Consider the following 13,185-nt stretch of genomic DNA (forward strand, 5'->3'; position numbering starts at 1 on the left):
AAAAACTGAACACATCATCTCCCCATGAACATGATGGTGGCAGCATCATGCTATGGGAATACTTATTTTCATGGGAGACAGGAAAGCTGGTGTTTTGTCCACATACATCTTCAGGTGACCACACAGATCTGACTCTGGACTCTGACGAGGCCAATACAAAAGTTTGATTTTCCTGTCATGAAGTCAGGGTTTTGTTTATTTTGACCTACACATGGACTCATTTTGATAAAAAAAAAAAAGAAGAAATCCTCTTAAGCTTTCCACCAGGTACCTGAAGGTTTTAGGCTCAAAGCTGGCTGCTGTTTAGAACAGTTCCTGATTATTAACAGAAAAGTAATCCCACAGCATGATGCTGCCACCACTATATTTTGTTGTGTTGAACATGCCTTCCAAACTTGTGGCCAAAAGTTCTAGTTTTGGTTCCTTCAGACCATAGCATATTCTCCTAGAGTACTGGGACTTTTTGGAAGATAAGAATACAGTTTGCAACCCTTCTTCTTGTTTTAGATATGTGGAGAAACTATTAAGATTTGGAAAACAGAGTTGGTTGATTTCTAAGTTTATGGAGATTAAGATTCTGCAGTGAATAACTTTCATAACTTTAATGTTGTGACTGGAATAACACAGAAATACATGACAGTAATAACAATAAAAACATTTATGGTTCCAACTGAATTAAATATAGACAGCAAAGACCATCAGGTTATGAGAAGAAAAAAGTCTCTTCAAAGCAACGTATGCAGTGAAACTGATCAAAAAGTGCAAAACCTTCATATAAAATGTTTAGCAAAAGAAATTCTAAAAAGTGCTTTCATGGTAAGTTATATATAAACATGCTGAGGCTTGCTTGTGCTAGAAAAGTGCAAAGAACGTTTTTTTGATAGCTTGAAAGGAAGTAAAATGGCATCTTATTTGGTGTTAACTAAAACATGAGGCTAAATTGGGAAATATGACTCGCATTTTTAGCTGTTATCTGATCACAGCTGGCTGAGCGACTGGGATGCCGTCTCACGCATTTTCATGTCTGTGCTCTCACAAGTCTCTGTCGTAGGCAGATGCAGAGCTTTCCTGCAGATGTTCTTAAAAGCTGGGCTGGAGAAGTAGTAGACCACGGGGTCCAGCACGCTGTTGAGATAAGTCAGACTGATGGTAATATAGAACACAGTGTTTAGCTGCTCAATATCGGCACACTTGAATCCTTTGAGTGTCTTGATCCACATGACCAGCAGAGTGATGTTGCTGGGAAGGAAGCAGATGATGAAAACCACCACCACCACAACAATGAAGTACAGAGCCTTCTTGAACTTGGCTTGGTGGGTCAGCTGTCTCCTCCTCAGGTGGATGATGATGTGGAAGGTGCAGTAGAGAATCACCAGCAGGGGCATGTAGAAAGAGAAGAGAAACGTAAACTTATGCCAGGACAAGCTTCCTGTATGTCTGTCTGTGTCCAACATGAAGCTCTCACAGTAGGTTGTGTTGATGTGTTTCAGAAAGAAGACATGGGCTGTCATTGTAATGGGGACCAGCCACAGCCCAAGCGCTACCAGCATGGCCTTGCCCACACTCAGGGAGTTGATGGGATGGTGGGGATGCACCACACGCATGTACCTGTCCCCTGCGATGGCCATCAAGAAGAAGGTGCTCCCGCTGCGGTTCATCGCCAGCATGAAGAGGCAGAGGTTACAGATTGTGTCTCTGAACATCCATCTGATCCCTGAGAGGTAATAGCTGGCACGGAGAGGCAGAGCCAGGATGAGCATGAAGTCAGTTACTGCCAGGTTGAAGAGCAGCACAGTGCTGCTTTTCCAGGGTCTCAGGTGGAAGCAGAAGATGAACAGAGCCCAACCATTTCCAGCAAGACCCAGAATGAACTCTGTGAGCAGCAGCGGAGGGAGCGCTCGGATTAGCACGGGTCCGCTGAAGTTGCACAGCATGTTGGTGCTGCTTTGATGCCTGCAGATGAAAGAATGAGCCCCAGAAAGGTTCTGCCCTTTTTAAAGAGGAAACCCTAACACAGAAAAAAAAAGAGCTAGTTGGGTGGTTTGAGTTTTTCAGGAAGCCACAAGGTTCTTCTTTTGAGATGCAGACATTTAATTCATATAAGGTGTATAATTCTTCAGAAAGTTGCACAGATGTTCATTTATTTTAAATAACATCCATCTGTTTACATAATGGCAAGAAGCATATATTTTTTTATATATTTTTAAACATTTATTTTATTGACCTTATCATCTTGTAGAAGATTGTAACCACGGTCCAGCTGAATCAAAGCTATTAACCAAACTGGATTAAAAGCATCTTAACTGTGGAAATACCTTTTAAATATTACACTGACTTATTTATAGAAAATAAACACGCATCTCTTAGTAACAGCACTTCTCCTTTCAGTAGCATCTATTATTTCCACTTCTGAAACTTTTCTAAGAACAGAATTGAAACGTGAAGAGCAAACATCACACGTGTTAAAGGCAAGTCAAACATATTTGTGGCACAGCTGAAAAAGGTATCTCCCCAAAGCATCAGCCTGCAGTGCATTCATACAAAAGCATTAACACTTTTGCATTCTGCTACATTACCAACACAAACTTTTTTGCATTTTATTTAAATTTCAGGTCATGGGTCAAAATAATAAATGTCAGTAGTTTTCAAAACAATATTTGTAGATTGGTAAGTAAAGGTAACCCTGATAACCCTAAATAAAACAACCAGCTACCTTCAAAGATCACCTCATCAGTAAAGACCTGAATCGATTAATCTCACTATAAATGGAGCTGATCAGTGAGGGTGTCAAAGGTTAGAGAGCATTAGAGAATGAACACCATCATGAAGACCAAAGAACACACAGCAGACAAGGTTAAAGCAGTGTTGGGTTGTAAAACAGTATCCCCAGCTGACAACTCATAGAGTATTGTTCAATCCTGAAAAAAGAATGTAGCAAAAAGACAGGCTGAACAAGGAGAGCATTAACCAAAGAAACAGTTAAGAGGCCCATGCTAACTCTGGAGGAGCTGCTGCTCAGGTGGGAGAATCTGTTGACAGGACAACTGTTAGTTGCACACTCCAAAACTTTCACTTGTATGGGAAAATGTAAGGCATAAGAAGTTCAATTTTAAGTGTTTGTTATGGGCCAAGTAGGTGACACAACAAACATTTGGTGGTAGGTGCTCCACACATAGCCTGAACTTACTATCCATGGTAGTGGCAGCATCATGTTGAGGGAATGGTTTTCTTTAACAGGAACGTTGCTCACCCATTACACAATCAGAACTACAATGGAATGACCGTTAGACCAATCCATGTGATAGAATGGCCTAATCAAAGTCCAGACTTAAATCCTGTTGAGAATCTGAAGCAAGACTTTAAAGTTGATGTTCATAAATGCTTTACATCCACTCTGACTGAACTTAAGCCGTTTTGCAAAAAAGAATAGGTAAATGTACAATGTGGATACAGAGGTACTCCAAAGGACTAGAAGTTAACTGCAGCATTTTGTGGTTTAACCAAGTAATGACTCAGGGGGAGCTGACTACAAATTTACGCCATACCTTTCTGGTTTCTATGTGTCCTTCTCCTGGTACTTCACAATTATATTCTAAATTCTGTTGGGCTGTAAAATAAAATTCCAGTAAAACACATTAAGGTTCCTTAGGAAGGTTTCACTGCTTTCAGTCCTTCTATTAATAGGCATTGTCTGTACTCAGAGCTGTAGTTAGTGTAGAGAAGTGATATTTTTCCTTTGAGTTCAGATTTCTACATCCTCATCAATGTTGCAGTTTTATTCAGCGAATGTCACTAAACAGATGAAGTGAAATAAAAACAGAAATTTCCCAGCAGCATGGTCACAATGTGTGATTGTGCTCATAGTCTTTATTCACTGATACATCTGATGAGAAAAAGGGTGTGAAATATAAATGGTGGTGTTAAACATGTGGCTGATTCGTGTTATTTATAGCATTCAACAAAGTGTGAAAGAGACTTGCAGTGTCATTATAGTTTACAGTTATGAGTCATTGGCGTGCTTAGTTGTTTCCTTTCATCTGAGGGGACAGTTTAGACCCAGTTGGATGATCCAAAGTTACAATGATCCCAAACATGCATCCAAACAGTTTCTAATGGATAAAGCAGGATTACATTCAGCTTCTAGAAAAAGGCCTAATGTTCAGGCCTACTGGACTTGTGAGCATCATGCCTAAAAGTTGGGTTTTATCTTCAATCGCTGCAATCACCTTTGCCAAAAACAGAGATTAAATATCCAGCCAGTATTATGGTAGAGGTCTGTTGGTAGCTACAGAAGGCTTGTGTTTGAGGTGCATCCTGCTTAAAATCATTTGAACCGCATATAGGATGTATCTGTTTGAGTCTAGGTATATGATCACTCTGTTCAAGGTTACTTTGACAGCTGTAGGTAGTTTGTTTCATTGGTAGTGGTTCAAAACATTCATACAAACATCTCAATACAACCTGAACCATTCAGAGAAATACAGTCCTCCTTCACAAATCAAAGCAGGAGACAGAAGACTTAAAAATTAGGATAAATATGCGAGAAAAAAAATCTTTATAAAACCAGTGAGTAAAGACCATAAAGCCAAAATATTCTATATTTATTTAAATCTGTTACATCCATTAAAATCCACTGAAAGTGGCAGTATCATTTCAACTTGTTCAGTTCAGTAACAGCAGCTGTTTTTAAAATGTCTGGTCCTACATTTAGAGACTAAGAATCTTCTTCTTTGGGGAAGAATCTCAAACTGTCAGGATCTGCCATTTGGGTTTTGTATTTGTTTAGTTTCTCAGTTAGTGTTTCTGTGCTTGTTTACTGTTAGTTTTTTTTTGTTCTTGTTGCATTCTTCTAGTTTATTAGTTTCCCTTTGGCCTCAGACCCCTTTTTTGTTATTATTTACCCAGTAGCTTGTTCCCCTTAAGATTAGTTGTTCTTTCCCAGTCTAGCTCTTGAGTATAGTTTTTCATGTCCCTGCTTTGTCTAGTTATTGTTCCTTCCAGATTTAGCCTTGTGTTTTATTTTGAGGTTTCCTTTCCCTAGAGTTGCCTTTAGTTTAATTTAGTTTTCCCCTCCTGTCTCTGCGTTCTCTAGCTTCCGTTTTTATTAGTAACATATTCCCTCAGTTCCCTGCAGCCTGGTCCACACCTGTTTCATATTTCCCCTGATTACCCGCCTCCCAGTCTAATTGATCCATACTCCACTTCCCTCAGCTTATAAAGAGTTTCTCCTTGTTTGTTTTCTGTTTTGACTCCTGAACTTGTGTTGTTGGATAACCTGCTTGTACTCTGCCTGCCTTCTGTAAGTCCACCATCAGTTAAATTATTAAACTTGATCTACTCACTATGGGGCCTCCTCGCCATGTTCTGCATCCCAGTCCTGCCTCCAAACCCACAACATTGACACAAATATCCTGTGAATGGGGATGAAAGTCATCATTTAAAACAGAAGCGGCCATCCGTTGTACCTGCGTCTTTACATGGATGGAACTGATTGTTGGAGCTCTCCAATCAGTCTAGATGACAATCTGCTGAACTCCTCCCAGAGTTGCATGACCAAACCATGACACCAAGGAAAGGAATAAAACTGGCTGATAAAAAAAAGAGGAATTATGGTTTGGTCAGTTAAAGGTTTCCTCAGGCAGAAGAGGTGCTGATGTGACTTTTGCACACTGCCTTGCAGTTGATTTATAAATTAAGTTGGCTTATGTCTAGATCAGAGTGAAAATGAACCATTTTCCCCATGATGACCACCTGTAACCTTACCCACCCAGAGCTGCATGTGCATGGGTGTAACCCTTTGTAAACAGTGACCAAGATCCTGTTGGTGATTATCAACTGGTTCATTTAAATCAAATGGAAGAAACACAAACCATCATGACACAGATGCCTTGATCCAATGCATCTATAGAGAATCACATTAAAAACATGCAGATAAAAACATTTAGAAAAGCTACATTAGAGCATCAATTGACCTTTAAAAGCCTTTTTGAGAGCGCACAAATGAATTTATTCATTTTATCTTGCTCGATAGAGCAGATGAGATTTTGCAATGGTTGAACTTTTCCAGATTTTTTTCAGCTACAAACTTCAGTTTTGTTTTATAAGGATTTAATGTGAGAGACCAACACAAAGTAGAGAATGATGATGAAGTAGAAGGAAAAAGATGCATGGCTTTTAGTGTAGTGGTGTAGGGGTTTAGCGTGTGACCATTTAAAGAGGCTATAGTTTCAAAGTGGCTGTCCTGGGTTCAAGTCCCAAACCCAGCGACCTTTGCCAGATGTCTCCCCCTCTCTTTGCCCCTCCTTCCTGTCTACCTACTATCAACTCTAGTGCTGAACAAATTATTTAAAAAAACAATCTGAAATTGTTGCATGTTTATGCATTTAGCCCTTAACAGCCAATCCTCAGAATGGAATGTGGTGGTGGCAGCATCATGCTGTGGAGTTGATTTTCTTTCAGCAACGATGAAAGAGACATCTTGAAGACAGACTTGCAGTTGTAATTGCAACAAAACATTGCTTTCACAAGGTACTGACTGAGAGGAGCTGAATACAAACTAACCCCTCAACTTTCCGTTTTACATCATCCACAGTTATGCACTGGTTTGTGTCAATCTGTCTCATGAAATACTTATAAAATACAAGTTTCAGGTTGTCATGTGACAATGTGAAAAAGTTCAACAGGTGAGAATACTTTGGCCATTTTGATTAGCATGTGTGGTAATGGTTGCATTTCTGCAGACACCACAGTAAAAGTAAAGGTTTACCGCTCACAGAGCTGAATTTCAATCAATTTAATTAAAGTACTGTGTCAGACTGGGAGACAATCAACATGCTGTTAGGCAGATAGTTTTGTTGCATCTTTGTACAATCTTATTTAGCTGCTGTTTACGATGCATATAGATATAAATACTCTTTGTTTAAATATGGTGGATTTTTGACACCACATGCTTTACTTTAAATATAGGTTTGGTTTGAGTCAGCGTGTGTGTACCAGCCAATGGTGGAAAACACATGTAACATCCGGACAGTATTCACAGCACTGCACTTTTTCCATATTTAGTTTTGTTACAGCCATATTCCCAATGGTATCAAATAATCTCTTCCCTCAGTATTCTACACACAATACCCCATTATGACCATATGAAAGACGTTTGTTTGAGATTGTTGCAGATTTATTTTAAATAGAAAACTAAGAAATCACATTTACATAAGTATTCACACCCTTTGCCATGCAGATCAAAATTGAACTGAGGTTCATATTGTTTCCACTGGTCATCCTTGAGATGTTTCTACAGCTTGAATGGAGTAGACCTGTGGTAAATGCAGTTGATTGGACATGATTAGGAAATGCACACACCTGTCTATATAAGATCACACAGTTGACGGTGCATGTCACAGCACAAACACCAAGCATCAAGTCAAATGAATTGTCTGTAGACCTCTGATACAAGACTGATATAGAAACATGTTTGCTGCTTTCTAGGTCCCAATGAGCACAGTGGCTTCTATCATTCATAAATGGAAGAAGTTTGGAACCACCAGGACTCTTCTCAGAGGTGCCCGGCAATCTAAACTGAGTGATCAGGGGAGAAGGGCCTTAGTCAGGGAGGTGACAACTCCATGGTCCAGCTCCAGCGTTCCTCTGTGGAGAGAGGAGAACCTTCCAGGAGGATCACCATCTCTGCAGCAATCTACTAACCAGGCCTGTATGGTAGAGTGGCCAGTAGAAAGCTACTCCTTAATAAAGGCACATTGCAGCCTGTCTGGAGTTTGCCAAAAGACTCCTGAAAGATTCTTAGACCATGAGAAACTAAATTTTCTGGGCTGATGAGACAGAAGTTGGACTCTTTGGTGTGAATGCCAGATATTATGTTTGGAGGAAACCCGGCACCGCTTTTCACCAGGCCAATACAGTCTCTACAGTGAAGCATAGTGATGGCAGCATCATACTGTGGAGATGTTTTCAGCATCAGGAACTGGCAGACTAGTCATGATAGAGGAAAGGATGAATGCAGCAATGTACAGAGACATCCTGGATGTCTGTTCCAGAGTGCTCTTGACTTCAGACTGGTGCGAAAGTTAATTTTTCAGCATGACAAAAAACCCAAAGCACACAGTCGAGATCTCAAAGGAGTGGATTCAGAACCCCTCTGTGAATGTACTGGAGTGGCCAAGCCAGTGTCTAGACATGAATCCAATTGAACATCTCTGGACAATCAAAAAAACGGCTGTGCACAGACGTATTCCATCCAATCTGATGGAGCTTGAGATGTTATGCAAAGAAAAAAAACACTCTTTGGTTGCCTACTCTCCGCTGGATCCTCCTGTTGCTGTCGTCATGCCTCTGACAGAAATTAAAAGTGTCTCGATCTCAGGGTCAGATTGCAAAATGCCGCCAGTATGTTCATGTCTACTGCCATCTAGGGGACAAAACCTGAAAGTGCTCTCTTAACAACAAGGAGAAAACATCTGTGTCTCTTTTAACCTTTAGGGTCAATTTATTATGTGCTCCAACTGTCCCTTAGAGACACACAAAACAAATGTCTTTTAAAGGTTGAAGTAGAAGTATTATCTAGCAATAGAGTTTTCCAATATGTTTTTATAAATCAAATGATAAGCTTCCCTCATCATACATCACAAATTTAAATGAAATTTCAGAATTTTCAACCAATTTTCAACCAAATAAAGGCCAAAAACCCAAAATTTGTAATGTATCTCATATATGCAAATTCAACTTTGAAAGGAAACTATGTTATAAAAAGTGGACAACAACACTGATTTTCATCTATTTTTATTTTGGTGCACATTTCTTTTTTATTAATTGCTCCACCGTGGTCCCTTGGACATTCAAAAACTGCTCTTCCAAAGATTGCTTTGAATGCCATTAATGAATTCAATCATCTCCGTACATAACAATTAGTCATGGATTGTGTTGTTCAAAAGTTGGCAGCAAAATTGATTGTGATTCATTTTCTCTCCACCTCTTACAAAGATTGTCAATAAAGTGTTATGGATAAACATACTGTTTCCATTTTTAAATTAATGTTATTCATGAATTGTGTTAAATGCACTGGATAAATCAAAGAACGTGATCCTTACAGTGCTGCTGGCTTTGTCCAAATGACGGAGTTTGTTGAAGCAGGTGCATAATGGCATCTTCATCTTCAACTCCACAGTGATAAGCAAACTGAAGGGGTCCTGATAGTTTATTGTTTGCTTACTCAGGTGGGCCAACAGGAATCTCTCTAGGTAAGGTAAGGTAAGTTTATTTATATAACGCCTTTCAGCAACGAGACACTCAAAGCGCAAGGTCTAGGTCTAGGACCTTCATAATGTGGGATGTCAGGAAACAGGTCTGTAGTCATTGAGGACTGATGGGTGAGTTTTCGGTGGTATCAAAGCAAGACAGGCTCTGTTCAGACATCCATTGGTCAGATTGTCCTTCTGCTTGAAGTCATCTCTGACCACACATCTTGATATTGTTTTGCTGGAGCTTGTTCTCCAGCTTCTTATACACCTCCTTGCTGTCTCTTAACTTGACTTTAAGTTGCTTCTGTATACCCCTCGCAGGGCTTCTTCAGCTTCCAGTGACCATCTTCTCACAGTTATCTTTATTACAGGTTGCCTCTGAACAAGGGGCTCGTATTTTGAGCAGAGAAAAACAAAATTGTGATCTGATTTACCTAGAGGTCTTGCTTTAGAGATGTACGAGTCCTTGACATTTGCATAAAACAAATCCAACGTTTTGTTTTCTCTGGTAGAGCAGATGACAAACTGTTGTATCCCAATGGCTACAGGACAAACTCCTACCACCTTGTTACTAAGCTCAGCCTAGTAACAACTAAGCTGATGAAATCACACGCAGTGATGGTGGAACAGCTGATGGTGGAATGTAAGCCAAAATAACACTAGTAACCACAATGGGAATATAATAAGGACAAAAACTTCTACTCGTACTCGTACTCGTCGTCTTCCGCTTATCCGGGACCGGGTCGCGGGGGCAGCAGACTCAGCAGAGATGCCCAGACGTCCCTCTCTCCAGACACCTCTTCCAGTTCCTCCAGGGGGATCCCAAGGCGTTCCCAGGCCAGCCGAGAGACATAGTCCCTCCAGCGTGTCCTGGGCCGTCCCCTGGGCCTCCTCCCGGTGGGACATGCCTGGAACACCTCCCGAGGAAGGCATCCAGGAGGGATCCGGTATGGATGCCCGAGCCACCTCAACTGGCTCCTCTCGATGTGGAGGAGCAGCGGCTCTACTCCGAGCCCCTCCCGGATGGCCGAGCTCCTCACCCTATCTCTAAGGGAGTGCCCGGCCACCCTACGGAGGAAGCTCATTTCAGCCGCTTGTATCCGTGATCTTGTTCTTTCGGTCATGACCCAAAGTTCATGGCCATAGGTGAGGGTAGGAATGTAGACCGACCAGTAAATTGAGAGCTTCGCTGTTTGGCTCAGCTCTCTCTTCACCACAACGGACCGGCACAGTGCCCCCATTACTGTGGCAGCCGCACCGATCCGTCTGTCGATCTCCCACTCCATTCTTCCCTCACTCGTGAACAAGACCCCGAGATACTTAAACTCCTCCACTTGAGGCAGGAACTCCCCTCCAACCTGAAGAGGACAAGCCACCCTTTTCCGGTCGAGTACCATGGCCTCGGACTTGGAGGAGCTGATCCTAATCCCAGCCGCTTCACACTCGGCTGCGAACCGCCACAGCGAACTTCTAATGGTTCAATATTTGGGCTGCAGAGACAACACTTCACAGTAACTTGTCCTGGAATACACCCTCTGTTGTTCACAAACACTCCTTATCCACCTCCTTGGTGTTTGTCGCTACTCTTTAAATCTCTGTCTGCTCGTATGATCAGAAAGCCTGGCAGAGAGACGCTGGAGTCAGTGATATGATCCTGCAGCAATGTCTCAGTGAAACAAACAATACTGCGTTTCTGATACTATAGCTGGATTCTTTGTAGTACTTGGAGTTCATTCAACATGTTTCCCAACAGTCTCCCAATGCCCATCATAATCAATGGATGGTTTGTACTTCCTCATGCTCTCTCTTCTCTTTGTTCCAGCTCTGCATCCACTGTGCTTTCTTTCCAACTCACCTGGTATTTTGGGTTGTAGTTGAAGTATTGTTTGAGCTTTTGAAACATCAATCAGCTGATCCCAGTTGTACAAAAAAAACAAACACCTTGTTTCCACGGTTACACATCTTTACAAATGTCTAAAAGTAAAAATGCATCAGATAAAAACACATTACACATACTGTATACTTTTCGGATAGTGATAGCCAGTTTTTTATAATTAAAGTATCTCTAGTCACTTTCGGTTTTGGGCAAAGTCATTAAACATTCACGAAAAGTAGATTTTTTTTTCCAACCCATATGTGTAAATTGGTTACTTTACAGCACATGAGACAATACTTCCACCTTGTGGAAAAAAGGAAAGCATGACATTTGAAAGGATTTCAACAGGAAATATAAAAAAGAAATATAATAGAATTTAAGAAAAAGTTTCAAGTTGCAATGAAATTGTTTTCAGTAACATGAATTTTCAATGGGATTCAATGGTCCAAAAAAGGCTAAAGGGACACAGATTGCTCTATTAAGTTTAAAGAAACATGAAAGCATGAACATATTAGATCCACCCCAAAATACACAACACCCGGTCAAATTCTATGCCATTTATTTCAACAAGAAAATGTATTATAAAACTTTTAAAATGTCCAACAACCCAGGAGGATACATTTTTTAACACAAAGCAACTGTAGCAGAAAACTTGAGCAAATAAGTAAAAAGGAAGAAAAGTGAAAGCAGCTAAGCTTTCAACCTCTTTACTACTGTCCTCCTCACAATCCTTACATGGTTTCATTCACCCATCGTAATGTCAGCCACATTCTTTGCATATATCTTCGGGCTCTTTGTCCACGAATGTTATTCATTCTGCCTCACCAGATTGAATTGTGCTTTGTAATGTTTGTGTAAAGTTCAGACAGGGGCGGAAAAATGTGAACGAGCAGGTATAGCCTGCAGGACAGGCGACATGTTCCTTTTGTGTCCAACGTCTGTTGTCCCATCAGTCGTTGTGTTTTCTTCATCTGCACTCCATGTGAACAAAAACATCATGGTTGCAACTCCACCCAACACAAAAAAACAAAAAACAAAACAAGAAAGTCCAGGTGGACAACCTTGAGAGCAATGTGATGTAGTTGAAAAATATGGTCTTCCTTTTAAAAACTGCTGCCAGACCAGTGTTGTTGGTTACAGTGTGAATGCATTGTGCACCGATCTGAAGCGAGACTTTGTGGATGACTGAACAGGAGCTACAGGGTTGCTGTTTTATTTAACTGTTTGTTTTGTCTCTAAACAATGTGGCTGATGTTCTAGGAAGGTAAAAAGACAGACAATCTAAAATTATCACTTATAATTATGTTTTTCCACATATCACAGCTCCTTTGGTTTGATAGTAATGAAGCAAGAAACCCAGCCCACTGTGGTAAACGATTAAAAAGCAAACTAAAGGAAAGCTACACAATAATAAGTAAGGATAAGTGAAACTAAACAGCAACAGAGAATAAAACTTCGAAGGTGAAACTCATCCTTTATTGGCCTAACATAGGACGACCAAAATCACATTTTTGGTAGTCTCCAAATAGCCCAGATTTGGCGTCTTTAAATGACATCCTCCTGGCTACAGATGGCCGTGTGATCCTGGCTCTCCTCGGTTTATCAGCTCCCTAAAACTCAGTGGTGCATTATTCTCTGCTAACCTGCCCACAGTATTGTGTAGTAGGACTTCACTATATTATAAAATCTTGCAAAAAATAGTATTGGTCTACATGATTTAAAATAATCTATTTTTCCATTACATCTGGAGTCCAGCAGGGTTCAATTCTTGAGCCTCTGCTATTTTTTTGTGTGCCTCACCTGCCCCATCAGCACCATATTTAGAAAAGACAAAACTGCTTTCCAGTGTCATGCAGATGATCGTCAGGTTTATCTACCATTTAAACAGAAGGATGACTGCTGCATGCAAGAACAAAAAGCTATGTCTTGTCTTGATTGGCACAGTACACAAGTGCTGAACATTTTTAGCTCACAACTTTGGATTTGCTCATGGTCCAAAATTTACAGCCAAAATAATGGTGGAAATGCTTTAGATCAAAGCATATTCATGTGTTAAAA

At 40.6% G+C, this 13,185-nt stretch overlaps 1 protein-coding gene across 1 annotated transcript; it reads right to left on the minus strand.

The window, feature by feature from the left end:
• Positions 1-587: 587 nt before the first annotated feature.
• LOC124878424 (hydroxycarboxylic acid receptor 2-like) lies at positions 588-1,939 on the minus strand. The gene has a single exon (XM_047382358.1). The coding sequence runs from the start codon at positions 1,932-1,934 to the stop codon at positions 978-980; it is 957 nt and encodes a 318-aa protein (XP_047238314.1). The 5' UTR covers positions 1,935-1,939; the 3' UTR covers positions 588-977.
• Between the last annotated feature and the right edge of the window lie 11,246 nt (positions 1,940-13,185).

The sequence above is a fragment of the Girardinichthys multiradiatus genome, chromosome 12 (assembly GCF_021462225.1).
Source record: "Girardinichthys multiradiatus isolate DD_20200921_A chromosome 12, DD_fGirMul_XY1, whole genome shotgun sequence".
In the NCBI taxonomy this organism is placed as follows: domain Eukaryota; kingdom Metazoa; phylum Chordata; class Actinopteri; order Cyprinodontiformes; family Goodeidae; genus Girardinichthys; species Girardinichthys multiradiatus.